This window comes from Sus scrofa, chromosome 12 (genome assembly GCF_000003025.6).
Source record: "Sus scrofa isolate TJ Tabasco breed Duroc chromosome 12, Sscrofa11.1, whole genome shotgun sequence".
In the NCBI taxonomy this organism is placed as follows: Eukaryota; Metazoa; Chordata; class Mammalia; order Artiodactyla; family Suidae; genus Sus; species Sus scrofa.
Genome location: NC_010454.4, coordinates 23,036,981 through 23,063,116, shown reverse-complemented (window position 1 = coordinate 23,063,116; position 26,136 = coordinate 23,036,981). Strand labels below are relative to the sequence as shown.

Genomic DNA, 26,136 nt, shown 5'->3' with positions numbered 1-26,136 from the left:
TAGCAAAAAGACAAAAAAAAAAAAAGAATGTGTATATATGTCTGACTGGGTCACTTTGCTGTACAGCGGAAACTAAAGGAACATTGTAAATCAACTACACTTTAAGAAAAAAGTTTTGGGAAAAAAAAAAAAAAAAGAAAGAAAGGAGTTCCCGTCCTGGCAAAGTGGAAACAAACCCGACTAGGAACCATGAGGTTGTGGGTTGGATCCCTGGCCTCGCTCAGTGGGTTAAGGATCCCACATTGCGTGAGCCATGGTGTAGGTTGTAGATGAGACTCAGATCTGGCATTGCTGTGGCTGTGGCTGTGGTGTAGGCCGGCGGCTACAGCTCTGATTAGACCCCTAACCTGGGAACCCCCATGTGTCGCCGGTGTGGCCCTAAAAAAAAAAGACCAAAAAAAAAAAAATCACCTCCTTCCCCATCCCACTGCAACCCTCCTCACCTCTCACCTGGAGTATAGCAGCCATTTCCACGCTGGACCACTCTCAGATCTAAGCTCCAGACTGCAACCGAGGCACTCTTGCCATCGCTGCCTGCAATCCTTCAATTTCTACACGCCAGCTTCAGAACAAAGCCCAGACTCCTTAATGTGACTCAGGGCCCACCGTGACCTGCTCCTGCTGACCCCTCTCTTACCACTTGGCACACTTTGCCCAGTGGTGTCAGTCATGTCACCTACTACCTCTGCCTGAAGCAATTCCCCTCCTTCCCCACCCAGGTTAACTCCTAACCAGCTTTCTAGGCTCCACTCACGCCTCACCTCCTCCAGGAAGCCTCTCCTGATCTTCCAGGTTCTCCTAGGACCCAGTGCTTCCCCCATCAGAGAGCTTGGTATGCTGTACTGAATTGCTCCACTTAGATTTGTGTCTAGTATATAGTAGGTGCGCTCTCTCTCTCTCTCTCTCTCTCTCTCTCTCTCTCTATATATATATATATATATATATATATTTTTTTTTTTTTTTTTTTTTTTTGCCACTTCTTGGGCCGCTCCCGCGGCATATGGAGGTTCCCAGGCTAGGGGTCCAATCGGAGCTGTAGCCACCGGCCTAAGCCAGAGCCACTGCAATGCAGGATCCGAGCCGCGTCTGCAACCCACACCACAGCTCACGGCAACGCCGGATCCTTAACCCACTGAGCAAGGGCAGGGACCGAACCCGAAACCTCATGGTTCCTAGTCAGATTCGTTAACCACTGAGCCACGACGGGAACTCCTAAATATTTGTTCAATGAACAAACATGGGAAAGAAGGAAAAGAAGGACTGACTCCATTGAAAGGCAGTAGGGGAGTTCCCATGATGGCGCAGCGGCAATCGAATCCGACTAGGAACCATGAGGTTGCAGGTTCGATCCCTGGCCTTGCTCACTGGGTTAAGGATCCGGCGTTGCCGTGAGCTGTGGTGTGGGTCACAGACGAGGCTTGGATTCTGCGTTGCTGTGGCTGTGGCGTAGGCCGGTGGCTACAGCTCCGATTAGACCCCTCACCTGGGAACTTCCACATGCCAAGGGTGCAGCCCTAAAAAGGCAAAAAAAAAAAAAAAAAAAAAAAAAAACCAGACAGAAAGGCAGTAGGAAGAGCACTATAATGGGAGGCAGACAGGGCTCCAGTCCCAGCAGAGCTAGCTTTGCCATCACCGCCCTATGGATGGTGCCAGGCGCTTGACTTGTGGGCCTGCCCAGTTCCTCTTTCCTGGGCTCACTAACCCCTTCTGTGGGGGGGTCTGGATGTCTATTGCCCTCTACACACACACACACACTTTAGGGTTTTTGTTTGTTTGTTTTAGGGGTGTGACATATGGAAGTTCCCAGGCTAGCAATTGAATTGGAGCTCACGGCAACACCAGATCTCTCTCTCCCTGAGAGAGGCCAAGAATAGAACCCACTAGTCCGGGTTTGTTACCACTGAGCCACAGCAGGAACTTTCTCTCTCTCTCTCACACACACACACATACTTTGGGCAGGCGCTCTAGTCCTCCAGGTTTACCACCCCAAAAACAAGATCCAGGAGAGTGGAGAAATGGTTTGTGTGTGCTGTGTGAGGCAGGGTACAGGCAACAGCAGTAATAACCATCAGAAGGCACGGCCACCTTTCTTCTCTCTCTTGACCTTTCTCTGCCTGGGACAGGGAAGAGTTCCCGATTCTCTTCCCACCCCTGCAATAGACCGCTTCCCCTCCTACAAGCGCTGGGGTGTCTATGGGGGCCTCAGAGGAGGAAGCCGGAAGCTCATCCCCTCCCTCTCCCAAGGCTTGGAGGGCGCAGATGAGGCCGCAGGAGCAGAAAAACAAGCCCCTGCCTCTAAGACAGTGAGTGTACTAACTGGGTCTGGATCTCACCCATGGAGTGACGCCCAAGACACCCCACATCCCCGCCTCAGCTTCCTGCCTTCCCTGGCTTTTACCTACCTGGAAGAAGGGCCAGGCAGGGGGCTGGGGGCTGAGTGGAGCCGGGCCTGGCCAGCCAGCTCCTGTGGGGCTTGACCGTAAGGCATCAGAGAGCCGTGGCACAAGTGAGGGGCCATCTTCCTCCTGCGCCCACCCCTTCCCTCTGCCCCCTTCCTGTGGGCAGCTTCCACAGGCCTAGGCAGCCGTGTGGCCGGGAACAAAGAAGCAGGCTCAGAAGGCGGTCGCAAAGGACAGGACGGCAATTTTATATGTGGCAAAATACTTCTCCTAGGGGAGTACAGACAGACAGACAGACAGATGGGGGCACAGGACACCAGATGGGGAAGGGGAAGGGTTGGGCAGTGGTATCTTCTAACCAGTAAGTGGAAGCTGCACCCCACCCCCCAGGTGAGGGGGGTGGGAGGGACAACATTGGCACAGGAGGTGGCGAGACAGGCATGAAGTGCCCATCCCTGAGGCGGGCAGCCGGGCAGGGCCCAGTCCTCGTTGGCACAATCGGCTCTCTCTGGCCCAGCTGGGTGCTGGGGGGGGGACGGGGGCAGGGCTGCTGGGCTATGGGGATGCCAGGCAGAAGGACACTCCAGGGCAGAGGAAGTACCAAGGCCTCTCCTTGGTGGGGGAGGGGGGGCATGGGTAAAGGACAGGATCACAAGAGGCAAATACAGAGCAGCAGCAGCAGCAGCAGCAGCCAAGCCCCCCAGGGGAGATCCGAGGTCCCGAGGTAACCTCTGTGGTGGCCATTACCTCTGGGGCACCAACGCACAGGGCCTCCCCCCTGGGGCCTCAGGGTGAGAGTGAAAGAGCAGGTGTTTTTTTGTGGTTTTTTTTTGGTTTCAAAATGAGGCGGATCGGAGTGTTCTATGGACTCCAAATCCAGGTGACAAGGGGATGGCGGGGGGCTCAGATGCAGAGAGGCCCCCTCTTCGGATGGCAGCAGGCAAGGGATACTGTAGGCGAAGCTCATTCCTGGGGGGAGGGGCAAAGCCTGAGGCATGGAGGTGATAGGGCAGGTAGCAGCATCTCTGGTTGTCCCCTCCTCAGGGTTCTAGGTCCTGGGCAGGTACAGGGCACTACATCAGATGCCTGCCAGCTTCTCTCCAAACCACTGCCCAGGACAAGCTCCGCAGATAGCTTCAATGCTGTGGCTTTCACCTCCCAGATAATGCTGCCAGGAAGCGGGGGGGGGGGCACCGTGAGGGACCCTGGATCTGGGGTTTAGGGAAGAGAGCCCTCATGAGAAAGAGTTTGTGGTCTCCCTTCTCCAGGAAAAGCCCCCATACCCTTCCCAAATACTCCAGATTGGAAAAAGAAAGGGCCACCTCATTTGGAGCCCGGGGTAGTTCAGGAAGTGCACCTTTTCTCTGGGTGAGGGGAGAGAGCCCCCTGAGGTGGGGAAGGGGACACTGCAGAAAGGTGGGCATCCCCCCATCCATCCACAGTAGGTAGGTAAAAACCTACCCTTGAGGCTTGAGGGACTCCCAGGAGCTGGATGGGATGCTACCACCAAAGAAACCCCGAACATTGAGCAAAGGCATCTGAAGGGGGGAGACAGCGCCCCCTGGAGGCAAGACACAACCCCAGTGGTTGCGCCCCTCCGCCCCTCCCCTCTCCTGGGCTCAGAGCCCTTCCTCCCGCTGCGTGGCCCCTGCCTCTCAGCGGATGTAGACACCCCGCCCCCAGCCCTCCAGCTCATTCTTGTTGCGCCCCAGAACCGGACCCCCGCCCTCTGCGCAGTAGCGGGCCTTATTCCGGCCGCGGTTCCGGTTGTCGGGCAGCTCCTCTTCATAGTCTTCTTCCTCGTCCTCCCAGGATCCCTGTCGGGCTGGTGGGGTACTGCCCCCGGCAGGGTCTCCAAGCCCTGGCCCCTCGGAGGGATCAGTCTCCATGTCCACACACGAGTCTCCCGGCTCCGTGTAGGCAGAGTTTCGGTTGCCAGGAGTGTCAGCATCAAACGTGTCTTGGCGGGACAGTGCCCGCAGGGTGCCCGCCCGGCCTGGCGGGTGGCTGCTGGAGTAAAGGCCTGGGGGCTGGCCCAGCTCTCCCGGGTACTCGTGCACGCTGGCGTGCTCCCCGGTGGCCCGTTCCAGCGACTGGTCCCCGGAAGCAAGGTAGGGTCCCTGGTTAGCAGACAGACGGCACACACCATGCAGATCAGGCAGGGGTAAGAGAAACACAACAAAGCAAGGCAGGTTAGTGATGGCACCATGACACCCAGCCTGGCCGAAGGAGGGTGCTGGTCCTAGGGGGTGGGCAGCCAGCAAACGGGGACAGAACTCAAGGCATTTGCTCCTCCATGAGGACAGGGGGCGCCCAACCTTCCTAAGGTGTGAGGGGGTGTGGAACTCTCCTGCTAACCATGGCAGAGAGCCCATGAACAATCAGTCCTCACTTCCTCAAGGAAGTGAGTTAATGCGGTCTTGAGGTGAACTGTCATTAACAGCTCATTAGTACTGCCACTTGTTAGTGGTTGATTGGGTTAGCATTGCCTCAGTTTCCCAGATATACTAAGGGGGGATTTCAGCTCCTGTTCACTAATCCCAGCTCCTTCAGCCCAACCCTGATCACAAGCTTCCAGAACCCCACACTTCCCCCTACTCCATTCCCTAGTCAGGTGAGAGCCTCCGAGGTTGATGGGCTCCCTCCCCTGCCCCCAACAAAGACTCAACGCTGCAGGCTGGGGAAGGCTGATGGGTCACTCTGCCCCACTGGCAATGATGAGAGGGCCCAAGGTCCTCGGCACCAAACGCCATATGAAGGTGACCTGATGGTCACTGCCACCATGGAGGATGCCGGGTGGGGTGCAAAGAAGCCTGGGTTCTAGTCCCATCCTCTGCCACTTCAAGCTATGGGATCCTGAGCAAGTGACTCCCTTCTCTGTGGTGGTGTAATGGGGCTTTGACTAGAGCAGCAGTTGCCAAACTCTTCCCAGGCAGACAGGGCACAGAGTGCTCCAGGGGTCCCTGTGGAGGTGAAGTGGAGGCCAGGGCACTAGCTCCCTCTGAGCAGAGCAAGGATGCCTTGTCGACATACTGAGCTTCCACATAAGATTCAAGAAACAAATGGGCTCTGCTGCTGAAAACTAGTTTAAAAAGCAATGGTCTAGAATGATTTCACAGGTTTCTTCTGGCTCTCATGTAGAACCCAGTACTTAATGGTGTGACCTCAGAGACAGGCCATGGCTCCCACTGGAAGAGATCAAGACTGGGAGAGGCACCCACGGAAGGGTCTTTCCTAGAATCTGGTTTAACTGGGAGAAGGGCGGAAGGTTTTGCATCAACTCATACATGACTCATTTTGGGTCCCTTCCCAGAAGCCTCCTGGGACTGGGGCTCTGGAGGAAGGAGCAGTCTCTGGTTCTAATGGCCCTGCTCTGTGGATTCCATGGGCCTGAAGGCCCTTGTTCTGTCGCAACTAAAATGTGTGACCTATGTTGGGTCTAAAATGAGTGTAGAGTCTAGCGAATGAATATATCGGTCTTCCTCTGTTTCTTCCACTTATAAGGCCCCCAATCAGGCCTCATATCCAAAAGCCCCCAAGGCAGCAGATGTAAGCCTATGGAACTAGGCCCAGGGAGGCACCACCAGCCAGCCCCAATCCCATCAAAAACCACAGACACCAGAAGCTGCCACTCACCACATTTTTTACAAAATAAAACTCTTCCCTTCCTTCCCCATGTTCCCTGCGCTCCGGGGCTCCAGTTCTGAGCCCTGGGCGGGAGGGGGGTTGGGCGGGGCCCCTACATGGTGTGCTCCTGCTGCTGGGGCACCGCCCTGGCCCGCTGCGACGCCTCCAGCCCTCCCCAGAAGCTGAGATTCCTCCTGAGTGAGGTGAGCACCTGTACCTGGAGGTTGGAGACAGGGGCAGGGCTGGCAGCCAGGGCTGCAGTAGCCATGGTGCGGTTCAGCAGCGGATTGGGCGGAGTGCTGCTGGGCGGGTGTGTAGCCTTCCAATAGGCTTCCAAGTACTCGGCCAAGTGCTCGCAGGCATCCTCCAATTGGTTCTCGTCCAGGATGATGTCAAACATTTCCTGTGGAGGCGGGGTTAAGGGCGGGGCTGGGATGAGCTGGGCGTGGTCGGGGTGAGGGTGTGGCCTGGGGACAGTAGGTGGAGTCAAGGGGTTGAAGGACAAAGTTAAAAAGAAACCTCTGGAGGTTCAGGAAGTGGAGTGCTCTCAGATATATAAATTGACAGAATTACAAAAGGTCTTGGCACTCAGACAGTCCTACTCCCTCATTCTAGATATAAGGCAACCAAGACGTGGAAGGGGGCTAAACTCCCCACAGAGGAGATGGTGCTTCCAGGGCTTGAACTGCTTGTCCTGTATGCTTTTCCCGGAAAACCTGTCTGCACCTAAGGACCCGGGCCAGGTGTTCCTGGTCACTCTCTCATGCAGGCCAGAGGAAACCAGGAGAACCCAAACGTCCCCCCTTCCCTTCCCCCGGGTCTGAGCACTCACAGGGGGACACTGCGCCAGCTTCTCCGAGGCCGCTATTTGGACATTGAGGTGTTTGGACTGAGACTTCCCTCGAGACTTGATGAGCCTCTGAAGTACCTGGTTCGTGGGGGGAGAAGAGGAGCTAGAGGGACCCCACAATGCACCGAGCCAGAGAGCCATTGTGCAGAGACTGTCGCAGGGCCGGGGGATGTTCCAGGACCCTCAGCCCTGGCCACCTCTTCAGAGATGACCTCACCAGCCCTGTGTCCATGCTACACAGGGCCCCACTCTCTCCTGGGTCTCATGCCAGCCTGCCCTGGGAAGGTGTAGCAGGGGCTGCATGAAGGGCAGTGATTCTCCTTCCCAACCCCTCTAACCACCTTTATAGGCTTCATTCTCTGGGCCAACTTCCCCTCCATGTTAACAATAGCTGCCATCCTTTCCAGGGACACTTGCTATGATGTACTGCCACTATTCCGTGCTTTTTACACGCTCAATTCATTTAGTCCTGACAATAAGACCATTATACAGCCCCTATCCTTCTTCACATCTCAATAATAACATAATAATGATAATAATAGCTAAACATAAAGCCACAACCTTAACTCAGTGATCAAAGTCAACAGCACCAATGATACAATTAAGTGACATCCTATGTTCCCAGATGCAACGCATGCAGAAGGACACACAGCTATGGTGCTATTCCTACCCGAAACGCACAACCTAAATCTAGTCATGGGGAAACATCAGACAAACCCACACCAAGGAGCAATCCACAAAGTAAGTGATCTCTTTAAAAATGTCAGTGTCATGAAAATCCAAGAAAGGCTGAGGAACCGTTACAGCTTAAAGACTACCAAAGGAGGAGTTCCCATCGTGGCGCAGCAGTTAACGAATCTGACTAGGAACCATGAGGTTGCAGGTTCCATCCCTGGCCTTGCTTAGTGGGTTAGGGATCTGACGTTGCTGTGAGATGTGGTGTAGGCTGCAGACGTGGCTCGGATCCTGCATTGCTGCGGCTCTGGCGTACGCCGGTGGCTACAGCTCCGATTTGACCCCTAGCCTGGGAATCTCCATATGCCATGGGAGTGGCCTTAGAAAAGGCAAAAAGACAAAAAAATTAAAAATAAAAAAAAACAAAGACTACCAAAGGGATAAAAGAGGGAGTTCCCTGGTGGCCTAGTGGTTAAGGACTCGGCATTGTCACTGCTGGGGCTTGGGTTGCTGCTGTGGCTTAGGTTCAATCCCTGGCCTAAGAACTTCTGCTTGCTGTGGGCGCAGCCACATAAATAAATAAATAAACAAATAAGAGATATAACAACTAAATGCAACATGGGATCCTGGATTGAAGGGGAAGCTACAAGGGGCATTACTGGGACAAGTGGTAAAAACTGAAGATGGACTATATTTTAGATATGATTCCTTTTTTTTTTTTTTTTTTTTCTTTTTAGGGCCACACCTGAGGCACATGGATGGAAGTTCCTGGGCGAGGGGTTAAATCAGAGCTGCAGCTGCCAGCTTCTGCCACAGCCACAGCAACGCCAGATCCGAGCTGCTTCTGTGACCTACACCACAGCTCATGGCAACTCCAGATCCTTAATCCACTGAGTGAGGCCAGAGATGGAACCCACATCCTCATGGTTACTAATCAGATTCGGTGCTGCTGCGCCACGACAGGAAATCCCTAGATAAGATTTCTTGAATTTGACAACTGTACTGTGGTTACGTAAGTTAATGTCCTTGTTTTTTGTGTGTGGTTTTTTTGGGGGGTGGGGAGCCACACCCCAACATATGGGAGTTCCTGGGCCAGGGACAGAATCCAAGCTGCAGTTATGACCTTGTCCCACTGTGTCACAGCAGGAACTCCCAATGTCTTTGTTCTTAAGAAATACATATTGAGGAGTTTCTATGTGGCGCAGTGGTTAACAAATCCAACTAGGAACCATGAGGTTGTGGGTTCAATCCCTGCCCTTGCTCAGTGGGTTAATGATCCGGCGTTGCCGTGAGCTGTGGTGTAGGTTGCAGACGCAGCTTGGATCCCGAGTTGCTGTGGCTGTGGTGTAGGCCATGGGCTACAGCTCCGATTCGACCCCTGGCCTGGGAACCTCCATGTGCCACGGGAGCGGCCCAAGAAATGGCAAAAGGACACACACACAAAAAAAAAAAAAAAAAAAAAAAAAGAAATACATGTTGAGGAGTTCCCGTCGTGGCACAGAGGAAACGAATCTGACTAGGAACCATGAGGCTGGGGGTCAGATCCCTGGCCTCGCTCGATGGGTTAAGGATCCAGCATTGCTGTGAGCTGTGGTGTAAGTCGCAGACGCAGCTCAGATCTGGCGTTGCTGTGGCTGTGGTGTAGGCCGGCAGCAACAGCTCCAATTAGACCCCCTAGCCTGGGAACCTCCATGTGCTGAGGTGGGGCCCTAAAAGAACAAAAGACAAAAAAAAAAAAAAAAAAAAGAAATATATGTTCAAACATTTAGGGATAAAGGCATATGATATCTACAAATGGTTCATGAAAAAATATACATATATATAAATACAAATATCCACAATAATACATAAAGTAAATGTAGCAAAATGCTCAAAATTAGTGAGTCTGAAATAAATTATGCATTTTAAATGGCTGAATTGAATGGCATATGAACTTTATTTCAATAAAGTTAAAAACATTAAAAAACATTAGTGAATCTGAGTGAAGGGTATTCAAAGACTGAGAGTCCTTTGTACAAATCTTGCAATTTTCTGTAAGTGAAATTCTTTCAAGATAAAAAATCTTTTTTTTTTCTTTTTTTGGGCTGCATCCGTGGCATATGGAAGTGCCCAGGCTAGGGGTTGAATTGGAGTTGCAGCTGCTGGCCTACCCCACAGCCACAGCAACCCAGCATCCAAGTTGTGTTTGCGACCTACACCACAGCTCACAGCCATGCTGGATCCCTAACCCACTGAGTGAAGCCAGGGATCAAACCCGCATTCTCGGAGTTCCCGTCGTGGCGCAGTGGTTAACGAATCCGACTAGGAACCATGAGGTTACGGGTTCGGTCCCTGCCCTTGCTCAGTGGGTTAACAGTCTGGCGTTGCCGTGAGCTGTGGTGTAGGTTGCAGAAGCGGCTCAGATCCCGTGTTGCTGTGGCTCTGGTGTAGGCTAGTGGCTACAGCTCTGATTCGACCCCTAGCCTGGGAACCTCCATATGCCGCGGTTTCGGCCCAAGAAATAGCAAAAAAAAAAAGACAAAAAAAAAACCCGCATTCTCATGGATACTAGTCGGGTTCGTTACCACTGAGCCACAACAGAACTCCCTAAGATAAAAATCTTAAAAAAAAATAGAATAGATATCGTGTTTCGTAGATGCCAGGCACTTTGCACGGTTAATTTGTTTATTTAGAAGTTCCTGTCATGGCGCAGCGGAAACGAATCTGACTAAGACAGTGAGGTTGTGGGTTTGATCCCTGGCCTTGTTCAGTGGGTTGAGGACCCAGCGTTGCCATAAGCTGTGGTGTAGACGGCAGACGAGGCTCAGATCTGGCATTGCTGTGGTGTGGGCTGGCAGCTGTAGCTCTGATTCGACCCCTAGTCTGGGAACTTCCACATGCCCTGGGTGCAGCCCTAAAAAGAAAAAAAAAAAAAATGTCTATTTAATCTTCACAAGCACCACTTGATGAGGATCCCTATTTTGCAAATGAGAAAATCAAGGCCTGGAGAAGTTAGGTGACTCGCCAGAGGTGCCCAGAGCTGGTAAGTGGCAGCACTGGTACATTACCTCAGGCCAGCTGGCTCCTGTCCCCACCCTGAGCCTCGGTGAGTGCTCAGGGAGGGAAATAGACGTGTCTGTTACTTTCTAGTTCGCAGAGTGTTTTGCATCCATTATCTCATCTGATCCTTTCCACCATCCCAGGAAGTACTTACATCCCGCCATCCTCTTTATGCTCATTAGAAACATAGGACTCAGAAAGGTGAAGGAATTGGATGCTCAGCCCATAGGGTGCTAGAGTGAGATGATAACAGTTACCAGCCCTGGTTGCTTTTGTGAACCAGACAAAACTGTGGGTTCTTTTTTTTTTGTCTTTTTGCCTTTTCTAGGGCCCATGGCATATGGAGGTTCCCAGGCTAGGGGTCTAATCGGAGCTGTAGCCACCTGCCTACGCCAGAGCCACAGCAACTCGGGATCCGAGCCGTGTCTGCGACCTCCACCACAGGTCACGGCAACACCAGATCCTTGACCCACTGAGCAAGAGCAGGGATCGAACCCGCAACCTCATGGTTCCTAGTCGGATTGGTTAACCACTGCGCCACGACAGGAACTCCAGAATTGTGGGTTCTTTACATTGTTACTTCCAATCTTCCCAATAATAACATAAAAGAGGGATTATAATTCCCATTTTGAAGGTGAAGAAACCGAGGTGCAAAAGCTAAATAATCTTCTCAAGATCCCAGCTTAATAAAATACAACCCAAAAAACCAACAAAGAAATTTAGTTAATTAAAAATAAGCCAATCAATCAGAGCTACGATTTGAACCCCATACGGTCTTTTTTTTTTGGTTGTTCCCACATGCAGAAGATCCCAGGCCATGGACTGAACCTGCACCACAGCAGTGGCAACTGCCAGCTCCTTAACCCACTGAGCCTCCAGGGAACTCCCCCATGCTGTCTTCTAACTTCAAATCCTTCACCTCAACTCCTCCTCCACGTTTCTCAAACCCCCACTAATGTCTCGGATGGAACACTGAAGACATAGCTGCTCTATGACGAACAAGCAAATCAGCCTTCCTACCAACTTCACCTTTACCAAGCCTTAAATGAGGACAATGCAGCAAAAACGGCTGAAATCAAAAAGACGAGAAAGGTCTATTCCCAAGTAGCTAGGTGAGACTGGGGAAAACAAAAACAAAACGAAACAAAAAGAACAGAATTCCTTCTGTTTTCTAGCCTCAGGTTGGGAAGCCAATCAAAGCAGAGACAGGGGACTACCCTGAATGACCCTAATAATTATATTTATAATAGTTAATACATGATGAGGTACGTGATCCCAGGCCCTCTGCTAAGTGCTAGGTGTTCCCATCAGGATGCCTCTTCCAATATCCATAACCATGGAGCGTGGCAGAGAAGGGGACTAAGGCTTGAAGGGATTGAGTCACACCATTAGGAAGGAGCACCTGGGGTTTAACCCAGGCAGCCCAGCCAGAGCGCGCCTGTCCGCCTTGGGGTCAGCCTCCTGCACCCACCTTGGGAGAGGTGATCTTGATGTAAACAATGATGGGGGCCAGTGAGGTCTTGGAGAGCTGGGCTGGGTGGTTGATGGTGTCGGCATCCAGAGCAACCAACTGAAGGGTCCGGGCCAGCTCGAAGATTCGCTCGATCTCGCTCTGAACCTCGGCTGCGGGAGCAGGAGCGGCGGCGTGGGGGAAGGGGGAAATGTAAGAGGGCCTCCGCGGAGGCGGCTGGGGAAAGAACCCTTCCGGAGATGCCCCCTCTCCTCCCTCCTTCCCACATCCGGCCCCAGAGCAGGGCTGGGCCACGGAGCTAAGGGGTGGGCTCACCCAGGCTGGAGCGTGTGTTGGAGCGCTCGATGATGATGTGTTTGCTGGGGTTGTTGAGGACCGAGCGCTTAGCCAGGGAAATGTCTGCCGTCACGCGAGTGATGGAGATCCTGGGGGTGGGGGAACGGGGGGGGGAGAGTCAGGGGCCGGGAGGGGGGGGGGCTAGAATGCCCTGTCTGTTCCCCAGGCTCCAGGCCTGCCCCCTTTTCCCTCAGTCCAGGTGTTCCAGGACTGTCGTTCCGGCCACCCTGCCCATCCTCGGCAGCAGCGAAACCCTGCTGGGCGTGGAGAGCCACCTCCCGGGGTCTTACCTGCCATCAAACCGATGCTTCAAGAAGTCAAATAAAGCTTTCTGCATCATGTCTGTAACCTGAGGTTGGGGGGTGGGGGGGGAGGAGTCAGGTGTTTAAAGCCCCTCGGGAAGGGTGGACTGCTGGGTATCTTCCCCCTGATGTTCCATTTGCTTCTTAAATCCCTGAGATGAATCGGTCCCTGTTGGGTGGAGGGGGCTCCATCTGATTCTGCGGGGCCTCCGCTGGGGTCTCTGATTCCAAAGGTCCTTTAAGGTGAGATCTCTGGGAGGACTTTTCGGGGGCAGCGGGGGAGGGGGGGGCAGGTGGGTTTGAGAGGACTAGACCCTTTTGAGTGGGTCTCCCTGTGGGTTGGGGCCCCCTGGGGGTCTCCGAAGGTCTGTAGCCCTCTGGGGAGGAAACCCTGAAGGGCCCTGCTGGGGGGTCTCTCTGGGACCCAAAGACATTTCTATGGAGTCTCTCTGGAGGTCTGGGCCCCCCTGAGTCCGCTCCCCTCTAGGGGCTCCTACCTCATAGCCCTTGAGCGACGGTCCCACCAGGATGATGGGCCTCATGGAAGGTACCACGTCATAGGGGGGTACATGCTCTGTCTGGGGGGGAAGCAGGGAGGGGAAACCCCAGAGTGGAGATGGCATTAGCCCTTCTTCCCCCACCTCCAGGCTCCCCCATGCATCCTTTCCTCCCCCTGGTCCCAAAGCCCAGATGTGGGGATCAGGGTGGTGGTGGGGAGCTACGGCGAAGGAGAACCAGGACGGGTGGGGGAAATAGGGGGCAGATAAGGGGATGGGTGTTAGAAGGTCCCCCTAGCTCATCCCGGGGGTGGGAGGGGGGGACACAGAAAGCTGTGATACTCACCGACTTCTGCTTCTGTTTGGCTGTGTCCAGAGATTGCCAAGAGGGGCGGGGGTTGGGGGGAGAAAAGGGAGGGTACCCAGGCCGGGGCAGAGGTCAAGGGAGGAGCCAGGACAAGAGGGGGAGGGAGAGCGGGCAGACGAGGAGAGATAACAGGGCATGCGTGTTAGTGACAGACAGAGCCAGAGAGAGGCGACGGGACCCCATGCCAAGGGGAGTCAGGGATGGCCCTGGATCAGGGCTGGGAGTGGGACTGAGAGCCAGTCCAGTGAACGTGGGACTATTCAGACTTCCTCTGCCCCCTTCCTGGGTCTTAGGAAAGAGCTGGGAGGAGTGACGGCCCCTAGGTTGGTGCCCATCTCCTGGCCCCAGTGCAAGCCAGCCTGCCCATTTTAAGGGTTCCCTTAACTGTCTTGCTCTGCAGCCAGGTGATCTCCATGTGCCCACCCTGGCCCCATGGAGTCTGTGAAGGGCAAAGAAGGGTCCCCATTCAGCTTTCCCCCTTCACCTGCGGGGGTGTGGGCACCCATGGTCTATCCCACTGGTAGTCAGGGAAAGGTCAGGTTGTGTCACCACCAGACCCTGCTTTCAGCTGGGGGGGCGGGAGCAGCCTTCCAAGAGAAGGGGTGCCTCCATCACAAGAACCAGCCCACCTGAGGAAGTTAGCCTGGTGGGGTTGTGTGTGGAGACAGATGTGCCCATTCTTTTTTTCTCTTATGGAGGTTCCCAGGATAGGGGTCCAATCGGAGCTACAGCTGCCAGCCTACACCACAGCCACAGCAACACCAGATCTTTAACCCACTGAGCCAAGTCAGGGATCAAACCCGCAACCCCATGGTTCCTAGTCGGATTCGTGTCTGCTGCGCCATAACGGGAACTCCCCAATGTGCCCGTTCTCAGTGCCACTCCTCGGAGGAAAGGCCTGATCCCCACCGAATCGGGCGGGTACCACATCTAAATCCATCCCAGCCCCCTAGTCCCACCCCGCCAAAGAGCTGGGCCCTGGCCTCCCCTCTTGCAAGAGCCCAGCGAGAATTACCTTCTTGAAGAAGGGGATGCGTGTGCCGTGGGGTGGCGGGGTGGTGACACTGCTAACACTAGTCTTGGCCGAGCCGCTCTGCTCGCCAAGCTCTGCTTCCTCATCCTCTAACTCTAGGGGGTCTAGTTCAAAGGCTAAGTTAGTCATTTCGTTACCTGGACCGGAGAGTCAGGATTGAGGGAGGAAGGAGGCGAGGTGGGGAGGAGTGAGATGGACATGGAGACACAAGTACAGAACGCAGGGGTGGGATGGGGAAAAAAGAAAGAAGAAGAGGTGAATGGAACAGGACTGGGAGAAATGAATGGGGGGTGGGGGGAGGGGAGGCAGGCAGAGAGATGGCACTACCAAAGAAATGGGGAGCAGAGTCATGAGCGAATGGGCGCTGCCAGGCCCAGCTTGTGGGGTGTCCTGCTCTTCAGGGAGGGGGGACCACTGGATGTGTTTGGAGGTCACAGGATCGGGGTGCTCCCTACCGCAGGGAAAGGAGGGGACAGGCCGTGGGGAGACCAGCCCGCCCAGGAGCTCCATCCCACCCCGTGGGGTGACGGCAGCTCTTACCACTGACAGGGGGCGTGGGGCGGCGGGTGCCAGTCACCACATCTCCCAGACTGGAGCTGGAGTTGTCACCTGATTTGCTGTGTGGGCAGAGAGGCAAATGGAGCCGTGAGCAGAGAGGTAGGCGGGAGGGTGGGGGCTCTGATTCTCTCTCCCGCCCCAGCCCCCAGCCCCACCCCAGGGATTCTCCAGCTCCACTGGTGATGCCACAGGCAGCTCTTTGTCCTCAGGGCAGCGGGTCAACCCTTGGGGCCCACTCCTGGCTAGACAGCCTCTCCCGGGGGTGGGGGCGCCCTGCCCCCCAGCCGGACACCTGGAGCTGAGGCGGTTCTGGCGCAGCTTCTGTTCCTGCAGCAGGCGCAGGCTGTCCAGTTTGACAGGGCTGGGGATGAAGCCGACCTCACAGCCCTCCTTCACCAGCCGCCCGATCCACCAGTCGTTATTGTATTTCTGCAAACAACAACAGCAGGTGGGGTGGGAGAGACCAAGAGGGACATGAGAGGTACCAGCCAGCAGCCAGCTTCAAGGGACCGCATCCCCCGCCTTGCCTACCCTGCCCAGGGGGTAGCACCCTCAAAGAGCCCAGGCCTGGCTCCAGCCTCTGAGTACAGCCCCCAATTCTCAGGCTCCTCTGGAACCAGCATCCTCGTGTGCCACGGACCACCCTGTCCCCAAGCACGTCCCTGCCCTGAGAGACCTTCCTCCCCACGTGTGCCAGCTCTACCCTGGAAAGGCAGGGAGAGAAGGAAATGCTGACACCTCCTTGTGCCTGGCACACTGCCACTCTGCTGACAGGTCTCGTCGCAATCCCTCCCAACAACCGGGCGACCTAGGCATCACCATCCTGTTCTACCAATGAAAAATCTGAAGCTCAGAGAGGTGGAAAGATTTGTCTAAGGTCACACAGCAGATTTAGCCCAGCTCTGCTTGGCTCAGAAGTCCTATTCCACCAGAGCTCTGGCTGCCCCTCTCCTAGCACCCACTACCCTGCTCTCCCCCCAGATGCCAAGTGGTCTCTCCCCACCTCTTTGATGTGCAGGAAGTCCTTGGGCTCGAAGGTGATGGCCACTCCCTGCACAGGCACCTCATCCCCTGGAGATGGGTTGTAGCCAACATTTGTCCTCACAGCAAATGCCACTGGCTTGGTCTGGAGGAGGACCACAACCAGAGGGTTAAATCACGACACGATGCACAACGTCCTGACTGGGGTGGTGATTATGGAGATGTTTGTTTGGTAACTTGCTTATTAAAACATATACTGTACACACTATCATACATAAAATAGATAGGACCTACTATACAGAACAAGAAACCATATTCAGGAGTCCCCGTCATGGCTCAATGGTTAACAAATCCGACTAGGAACCGTGAGGTTGCGGGTTCGATCCCTGGCCTTGCTCAGTGGGTTAAGGATCCGGCGTTGCCATGAGCTGTGGTGTAGGTTGCAGACACAGCTCGGATCCCTCGTTGCTGTGGCTCTAGTGTAGGCTGGGGGCTACAGCTCCGATTGGACTCCTAGCCTGGGAACCTCCATATGTCGCGGGAGCGGCCCAAGAAATGGCAAAAAAAAAAAAAAAAAAAAAAAAAAAAAGACCAAAAAAGAAACTATATTCAAAATCTTGTAATAGGAGTTCCCGTCGTGGCTCAGTGGTTAATGAACCTGACTAGCATTCATGAGGACATGGGTTCGATCCCTGGCCTCGCTCAGTGGGTTAAGGATCTGGCGTTGCTGTGAGCTGTGGTGTAGGTTGCAGACACAGCTCAGATCCCACGTTGCTATGGCTCTGGTGTAGGCCGGCAGCTACAGCTCCGATTAGACCCCTAGCCTAGGAACCTCCCATATGCCGCGGGAGCGGCCCAAGAAAAGGCAAAAAGACAAAAAATAAATAAATTTAAAAAGAAAAATTTTTGAAAGAAAAACATATACTGAATGGCTTTTTATGTGTATATTAAATTTCACAATTAAAAAAAGAAAGCAAAAAATTCCCATTGTGGTGCCATGGAAACAAACCAAACTAGCATCCATGAAGGTGCAGGTTCTATTCCTGCCCTCGCTCAGTGGATTAAGGACCCGGCGTTGCCATGAGCTGCCGTGTAGGTCGCAGACGCGGCTCGGATCTGATGTTGCTGTGGCTGTGGCTGTGGTGTAGGCTGGCAGCTCTGATTCGACCCCTAGCCTGGGAACCTCCATATGCCTCTGGTGCGGCCCTAAAAAAACAAAAAGAAAGCAAAAACTAGAACTCAGTCCTTTGAAGGTAGAGGAGGGCATCAGGGAATGATCAAGTACAGGGGGTGGAGGAGCCCAGAACGACACCAAGAAGGAAGAATAACAATACGAATAAATAACAGTAATAATAATGATAGCCGCTACTGTTTAGAGTGCCAGGTATTTTTTTTCAATGTGTATGTATATGTTCTTTTTTCTTCCTTTTTTTATTAGAGTATAGTCGATTTACAATGTTCTGTCAATTTCTGCTATATAGCAAGGTAACCCAATCATCCATATATATACATTCTTTTTCTCATATTATTTTCCATCATGTTCTATCACAAGTGATTGGATGTAGTTCCCTGGGCTGTACAGCAGGACCTCATTGCTTACCCATTCTACCAACCCCAAACTCCCCATCCATCCCACCCCCACCTCTCTCCCACTTTCGCAACCACGAGTCTGTTCTCTATGATAGGTTGTAGATAGGTTGATTTGTGCCATATTTTTTTTGATAGGCAAGAAATACATTTATTAAGATGAGATACTTATGAGAGATGCAAGCGGGCAGGCAAAAAGGCTGCCCTGAGGATTAGGTGGGCTACATTTTTACAATCCAAGGGAAATCCACTGTGCTATATTTTATTTTATTATTTATTTATTTATCTAGTCTTTTTGCCTTTTCTAGGGCCGCTTCCCATGGCATATGGAGGTTCCCAGGCTAGGGGTCGAATCGGATCTGCAGCCAACGGCCTACACCAGAGCCACAGCAATGCGGGATCCGAGCCGTGTCTGCGACCTCCACCACAGGTCACAGCAACACCAGATCCTTAACCCACTGAGCAAGGCCAGGGATCGAACCCACAACCTCATGGTTCCTAGTTGGATTCGTTAACCACTGCGCCACGACAGGAACTCCCCATTGTGGCATATTTTAGATTCTACATACAAGTGATATCTTATGGTATTTGTCTTTCTTTCTGACTTACTTCACTTAGAATGAGAATCTCTAGTTGCATCCATGTTGTGTGCCAGGTTTTATATGTTTCACATCCATTATCTCATTTATCTATCATCAAAACCCTATGAAGGGCTTCATTTTATTAATTAATTTATTTATTTAGTCTTTTTTAGGGCCACACCCACAGTATATGGAAGTTCTCAGGCTAGGGGTCAAATTCAAGCTGCAGCTACTGACCTACATCGCAGCCACAACAGCACCAGATCTGAGTCATGTCTGTGACCTACACCACAGCTCATGCACCACCGGATCCTTACCCTGCGTGAGGCCAGGGATCGAACCCGCATCCTCATAGATACTAGCCAGGTGCGTTGCCACTGAGGCATGATGGGAACTCCCACCATCTTCATTTTAATGAAGAGACTAGAGATCAGAAAGGTTAAGTGACTTGCCTAAGATCACACAGCTTAAGAGTCAGCCCAGAAGGAAAGTCTGACTCCAGGAATGAATGGGAAATTTTAGCTCCTAGTATGTGTAGAAACAGTATTAAGCACTTATTATGCTTTATAACGAGACAGGTATTAAAGCTCACATTTTACAGGTGAAAGATAGAGACACATTTGAGCCTATGGGTACACCAGCTAGGAAGTGGCTGGGCCAAGACGTGACCCTCGGTCTATCTGGGCTGCCTCTATGGCACGGGGTAAGGGAAATAATGCCAGCACAGCCCCTTTCATCTTTCTCACCTTGGCCTTTTCAAGCTGGGCTAATGCCTGGCGCTCTGCCTCCTTCCTTAAGGCCTCCCGGTCCTCCTCCAGAGACACATCGGAGTCCGACGGACGGCTGGTGTAGGACTCTGCTGAGCCCTGAAAACAGACAGGGCCAGCTCAGGGCCAAGGCTGCCTCCCCAGCTCCTGGGCCTCAGAAGGCACCCACCGTGGACACCTCAAGCCCCAGCCAGCCCAGAACAATGTCACAAGGGCTAGGAGAAGGCGGCACGAGCTGGGAAGAGCCAGAGAGTGAGGTCTGCAGGTCCCTCGGAAGACTGTGGCCCTAGGAAGGGTGACAGCGGCAAGCAGGGGATTATGGCAGGTCCAAGGACAGCTGCTGGGGGCCCAGGGAGGAGTGGGAACCTGATAGGGGCACAGCGCAGGGGAAGAGCGCCAGGGGCCGAGTCTCCACTGCCCGCTCCTTCTTCCCTCCCCTGCCCCCAGCACTGCCTGAGACAGACTCAGCAGAGGCCCAGGGAGTCCTCCCAGGGGCTGTAGCCACCAGCCTGGGCCTGGGCTTCTTGCACCGTTAGCAAGGGACTCCCTACGACAGGACCACACAAAATTTCACTCTCTTCTGCTCCAGGGTGAGGGAAGAGAGAATCCTACCGCCTCTGCCAGAAGTAGGGGAGCCCCAGCCCTCAGGCTTTCACCAGATACAGAAAAGAACCCAAGATTTCTGGGGTGGTACAGGCAGAAGAGGGGAGTTAAGAGAAGAACACAGCAGGCCTTTCCCCAATACTAGGGCGGCCAGCTGCCAGGGTTAAGGCAGACTCAGAAGTCCGACTGTGCCAGGAAGCTGGCCTCGACCACACCGACCAGCCCAGGGCACAAGGAACTCCCTCAGCGATGCAGGCACATGTGTAAGACACACAGAGCCTGTCCAGACCCATAGGGTGACAGCCCATGCTCATTCATGGATGTGCTTGGACGTGCCATTTCCACTGTGTGTGGCATGTCCTGGTGTGCCTGACTGAAGGCATACAGGGGGGCGCCCTCGGGGTCTGGGTCCCTGAGGGCACATGGGGGGCAGAAGCCAGGAGGTGTGGATTTGTGGGACCGTGAGGTGGGGAGGGGTCGCTACAAAGGGTAGGGGGTGACGTGAAGAAAGAACGAGCCTGCCAAGGTCGGGGGGGAGGTCTTTCTTGAGGACATGAAAGGGCCACCGGGCCAGGGATGCCCAAGGGCTTGGGGCGGCGGGAACCTGGGGAAGAGAGACAAGGCCCACTTTCCCAGAGCACCCAGTGAGCTAAGTGCAGCTGCCCATCCCCTTTGGGGCCAAATCATGAAAATGGAGGGGGAGGGGGGAGGGGGGTGGGCTGGCTCCTAGAAGCTGGAAAAGAGACACAAAGGAAAGAGAATGGAAAGCGGTTAATCGTCGCCTCCCCACCCCACCAGAAGGGAGCACTGAGAGTCAGGGAGGCGGACACTGGGAGAGCCAGAGAAACAGCCCCAGAGAAGGAGTGGCAGAGAGGCCCTTACTGACCCCAACACAGACACACACACACACACACACACACACACACAGAAATGGCGGGAGACAAGGAGACAGTGAAGAGGCAAGGAGATAGGCTGCAGTGAAGGCCCCCCACCAGCTTTCTGGAGGGGCCACCCCCCAACCCCTCCCCTGCCCCATGCCCTGCTCACCACTACGAGGGTCTGGTGGTGGGGCGCCTCCATCCCCGCGCCCTCAGTGCCTGGCCCTGCTGGCCTAGGGGGTGGCCCAAATGGGCCCGTTCCCCCAGGGGGCTCAGGTTACAAGCAGAGTTGCTACATGTGCAAACTGCTGGGGTATATTTAGCTCAGAGATGTGGCAAGGACTGCCCCCCCTCTCCCTGCCACCTCCTGGGGGTCAGAGCTGGGGAGCCGAGAGGAGGAAGGACTGGAGGCTGGGGCCTGATGCCCTGAGTTGGCAAACCCTGGAGGAATGAGGCACTTTTCCGTCCAGGGGGGCTCCGCTGAGCACAATTTCATTCTTCCTAGCCCTGGCCCAGGCCTGCAGCACGAGGGATGAGGGAACGGTCCAAGAAAGGACTTCCTGTTTGTTTGTGTACTTAGGAGATGCTGGGATGAACGGCCCCTTCCTGACACTCTCAAGTCAAGCTTGGGCTCACATGTGCCACGTGTTATGGAGACGGAAGAATTAACAAGAAGGGCCTCGTTCCAATCTGCCATGGATCAGCCTGACAGCACCTTCTCTCTCCTGGCCCCGGGGGGCTGACTTCCTTACTGTCCTCTTCCCTCACACGCCTGCCCATTTTTTGTTCTTCAATAGATGCCTTTCCTCATCTGATCCTAAGCCCCTCTCGCCTTTTTTGGGTACCAGGCTTTGTTGAGATGCTCCGTCGTCATAGCAACCACATGGCTCCCTCTCATTGCTTCTCCCTAAGCCTGAGATGGCCTGGGGTTGAGAGTTAGAACAGAGATGAGAATTGGCATCCTCCTGACTGAGAGCAAAAGACCCTAGAAAGCTACGCAGTTACCCCACCCCTGCCGCCGCCTTCCACCTTCCGTCAGGGGTGCTGGGCTAAAGTCCTCTCTAAAATCAACTTCCTCCAGTCCCCCTCTACCTCCCTCAACACACTTTCTCTCTGCATATTAAAGAACAGTCGCCTCTGGATGTGAGGAGGGTGTTGCCCTGATCCAGACCTACTCAGGGCTCCAGGCACCCAAAGGTCCTGGCTCCTCATGTCTTAGGACCTGCCTCTACCCTACGCTGTCACAGATCCTGGGGGAGGCTGTGGAAGGAGACAGCCGGCAGGGGGAGTGGGTGACAGCCCGAAGCAAGCTTAGAGGGAGGCAGGCCAGGCTGTCCCTGAATGAGATGACGCAGGCAGGCAGGCAGGCAGGCAGGCAGGCAGGCAGCAGGGGCTGGTGCCCGGTGCTGGGGGAGGGGCTGGGCGGGGGCTGAGGGAGTGGGTGCAGCTGACAGTATATGCAGAGGAGGTCATGGGGTGGAAGGAGGATGGGGCGGGGTTCCTAGCAGGTGACAAACGACATGGGGGAGGGTGCCTGGAGAAAGCTTCAGACCCAGCTCACCAATCCTGGTCTCCACCAACCAGCCACCTCCCTCCTCGCAGCCCAGTCGCCCCGTTACCTGGCGGACAAAGCTGTTGGATGTTGTGTCCGAGGACGTGCTCCCATCCGACCTTTTGAACCGCCCTTTCCTCTTGCTGTATTTGCCCTGGAGATGCCGGGAAGGGACAAGAGTAGAATCAGAAAGGCCCTTTCCCAACCCTCAGCCCATCAGGCCCAGAACCACAGCCAAGCCTTGGAAATATCATTCCCTGATCTGAACAGGCCGCCCCTCCACCTTCTTCCAGAGATGGTACAGCCCGAGGGGGAGGGAGGGCCCAGACCACAGCCATGGGGTGGGGGGCAGTGCAAGAGAACCCTAGGAAGCGCACAAGAAACCCCCAAACCGAGCCAGAGAGGTTGGGAAGGGGGAGGCGCTGAGAAGCTGGAGGCTCATTAGGCAGCAAAGCTAATTAAGATGCTGGGCAGGCTGCAGAGGCCTCAGGGGGAAGGGAGAGGCTGCCTGCAGTGCTGGGGGTGCGGAGGGAGCCCAGGGAAAGTCCCCCCCCACCTCAGCTGGAGCAGAGGGGGGCTGAGCGTGCCTGTGGCCCCAGAGAGAAGAGGAATCACCAACCCAGGCCCAGTGTGCCTTTCCCCAGGGCCCAACTCTTGCCTTGTTTTTTGCAGAGTGGGGAGGGGAGTTGGCGCTCTCAGCTCTTGGAGACCCCAGACTGGATTCCCAGGGGGAGGGGAGGGAGTGTGGAACTGTATTTGGAAAGTAAACATCTAACCCCAATCCTGAGCCAGTGGGGTGGATTTAGCCCCCCACCCATGGTGACAGGAGTTTTTCTCAGCCCCCTTTCTCACAATCACAGTGATCATACCTCTTCCCAAGAGGGCATGATGGATCAAGCCCTCTAACCCCCCAGCCCCTGCCCACATCCTGACCCCATGATATCCACCTCAATACCAATCTAAATGCCTCTAGGCCCTGCCCCCGAAATGAGCCTAGGACCCGGCCCCCACAGGCCCTCAGGGAAGCCTGGCTCAGTCCTACTGGCTGAGCACCTCACTTGTGTAGAGTGGACATGCCCGGACCTCTCAAGCAGGCACAGAGTCAGATGTTTCCAAGCCTCCTATAAAGGGGGCTGCATCTTTGCCCTCCCCAACCCACATATCCACAACTGGCCCCCAGCCAATCTGGAGTAGGGCTCAGGCCCTCCAAGCCCCAGTCCCCACCTTCCATCCTAGAGTTTCTTTGCCAAAGAAGCTGACCCGACTAGAGGCTCTGGTTCCTTGGGCCTGAGTACACGAAGGAGGATGGACAGATGGGAGAGAAGGGCATTTGGGAACCTTTCAAGGGTCCTCTCTCCCAGCACCTTCTCTCGAACCACACATCCAACCACCCTCTAGGACTGAGGATCCCAACAAATGTAAGAGGATCCCCCAGCAAGCCCCAGACTCTCTTTCACACCACCACCACCATCCCAGGCTAGGAAAAGGGAGTGGCACCCAGAGGGACAAGGGACAGCTGAAAGGAAGGCCCCAGTCAGCTGCCTCCCAGGCTCCAAGGGGCCTAGGGTGGAAAAAGGAGGTATTTTTAGGTCTGACCTGACCCCCCCCACCCCACGTGCCCATCAACCACATTATCATGGTGGCTACAGCTGCTCCAGGCTGGCCACAGCAAGAAAAGAGTTAATGCTCTCCTAGCCTTGGGGTGTTGCCAGATTGGAAAAGGACGGTGTCCTAGAGAAATCCCCTGGCAAGACCACTCTAGCCCCTGCTGGTCACTCCACCGGCACCCACCACACCCAGGAATACCCCTTCCAGGGGGTAACTCAGGAGCATAGGAAAAGTGAGTGGGGGGGGGCGGCAGACACCACCCCCCATTCCCCCAGGTAACACAGTTTCTTCCCTCCAGGACAGTGAGTTGGCATCCATCCAACTTTCCAAACTTTGGAGGCGTTTTCCGGGGCTGGGGGGATGGGGTGGAGGAGGGAGAACGTGAGTGTTGGGGGAGGGAAGCCAATCTAGCTGTGGAGCAGAAGTGGCTGGAACGGGGGCCTGGCCTTATCCTCAAGGGCCAGTGTCTGCGGCTCTGAAGGCCTGTTGGCACCGCCCTCTGACCACCGCCTCGGCCATCTCCCAGTGCCACCCCCGCCCCACCCACACCCGCCCGGCGCCCCTGAGCGTGCTCTGCGTCGCCCCCTTTGCCGGAGCTAGTCTCTCTCAACTCAACCCCCGGAGCCCCTCGCCAGCACCACACTCTCAACCCACTGGAGCCGGTACCCAAGCAGCAGAGACCCTGACGCGGGGGAGACGAGGAGGCAAGGGTGACAGGCGGTCCAACTGTCCCCTCCCTGCTCCGCAAGACCGCAGCACAACTCCGGGCCAAGCGCCCATCAATCATTCACCTGCAGGAATGGGGGGCGCGCAGCCCTCTCCCCTCCACACCAGGCGTATAACCCCTTGCTCCCCGGCCCGCCTCGATCCGACCCCGCAAGGTCCCCCAGAGCGGCCCCCTTCCCTCGAGCCCGGCCACCACGCCTCACCTGTGGGCTGGGGTCGAAGACCTCCATGGGGATCTCCTGGGAGGATGGGTAAGGGCCCCGGGACATGCTGGTCTTCTGGACCATGGAGAGGAGCCTCCCCTCCGGCCGCTGGCCCGGCCCAGCCGGGCGCCCTCAACGCATGAGAGAGGCCGTCGGAACCGAGAGCAGCGCAGCGCAGCCGGCACCCGGTCCAGCCACCTGGCCCGGCCTTCGGTTGCCCTCTTCCTGCCTTCTCTCCCTCCTCCCGCTCTCTCCTCTGCCGCCGCCGCCTCCTCCGCCCCTGAAGGCTCAGCATCTCCCCCCGCCCCCTCCGCTCCCACCCGCCCCTCCCTTCCCCCTCCCTCCGCCGGCCCCGGCCCCGCCCCTCGCAGCCCCTCCGCCGGCTCCGCGCAGACAATGGGAGGGCGGCGGGAGGATCGCACGGCTCGCCGGCGAGCGCTGGCCTCCGAGCGGCCTAGGGCGAGGGTGGTCCATTCTGGGGGGGTTGGGAGGGGGAGGATTAGAAACCCGCTCAGGGGCTGCGGGCGGGGGGTACGGTTTACCCGTGGATGCCTAGCGCGGATGGAGCCGAAGCGCGGATGAGCATGGCTGGCACCGCCCCCCCTTGCGTCCCAAACCGCTCTTCCTAGCGGGTCTCCCCATTCCACTCTCAGCTTGGGCTACCGGAACTTCCCCGCCCTGGTGATCCTGGGACCTGGCTTTAACTCCTTTCTCCCCATCGTGGTCTCAGGCCGCCTTGAAACCAAACAGAAAGGCCCCTCCCTCGCCAACATGGTGGTGCAGGCCGGCTGGAAGCAGACGCTGGGTCGGGATTGCAAAGGGAGTCTCAGTAGAGACAGAGCAGATACCAGGGACCCCAGGAGTCCTATTACTCTAGCGCTAATGTCCCCACAGGCCCTTCCAAAAGGCCAGGGCTGGGCCCGAGTGAGGTCTGTGTTCCTCGGAAGAGAGCAAAGAGTAGGAAGGCATGTGGAGCTGAGAGACAAGGCGGGCGAAAAATCACTTCTAATGACCTTTGACCTAGAACTGCTCCTGCTTCATCCTTCCCCCTCCCACTTCATCCTTGATCTGGGGACAGATGTCCAAAGCCTGGACCCACTTCCCATGATTTGTGGAGAGAAAAGGAGTAGGGGATTCTGGCAAGAGACCTTAGTAACAATTTGGCTGAGGTGCTTTCCAGGGGCGTGGGCCTGGGCAAATGAGCACACCTCTGTAAAATGGGTTTGCTGGTACTTTGTCGCTTGGGATTATTGGGAGGAAGGAGAATGAAATTAAATGATGAGTTGCTGGGATGTTTGGAGACGCTGTAAGGTGCTGTGCAGCTGTCAGTCATAACAGGAGGACCTGTTACCTCCCTACTCTACCCTTTCCCCTGCTCCGCAAGAGGAGAGATGAGTAGAAGAGAGAATTGCCTAGGTTCAGGGAACCTAAAACAAACCAACCTGCTGTCTTCTGCTGGAGGGGAGGCTGTGGAATACTCTGACTACTCCTCACCC

At 55.1% G+C, this 26,136-nt stretch overlaps 1 protein-coding gene across 4 annotated transcripts; it reads right to left on the bottom strand.

Annotated features, from left to right (window-relative positions):
- Window positions 2,613-24,932, bottom strand: CACNB1 (calcium voltage-gated channel auxiliary subunit beta 1). 4 transcript variants are annotated; one of them, XM_003482997.4, is made up of 14 exons: window positions 24,641-24,923; window positions 22,171-22,257; window positions 19,050-19,169; window positions 16,158-16,280; window positions 15,447-15,583; window positions 15,137-15,213; window positions 13,543-13,562; window positions 13,197-13,277; window positions 12,688-12,746; window positions 12,377-12,486; window positions 12,062-12,213; window positions 6,859-6,954; window positions 6,244-6,429; window positions 2,613-4,519 (listed from the first exon to the last, which is right to left on the bottom strand). In XM_003482997.4, exons 1-14 carry the CDS (start codon window positions 24,722-24,724, stop codon window positions 4,055-4,057), a joined length of 1,797 nt encoding a protein of 598 aa, XP_003483045.1. In that variant the 5' UTR covers window positions 24,725-24,923; the 3' UTR covers window positions 2,613-4,054. The 4 variants fall into 4 exon arrangements, with proteins under 4 accessions (XP_003483045.1, XP_005653997.1, XP_005653996.1 ...); XM_005653939.3 differs by lacking the exon at window positions 13,543-13,562 and adding an exon at window positions 14,579-14,733 and having other exon boundaries at window positions 2,622-4,519; window positions 24,641-24,922; XM_005653940.3 differs by lacking the exons at window positions 13,543-13,562; window positions 22,171-22,257; window positions 24,641-24,923 and adding exons at window positions 14,579-14,733; window positions 20,721-20,827.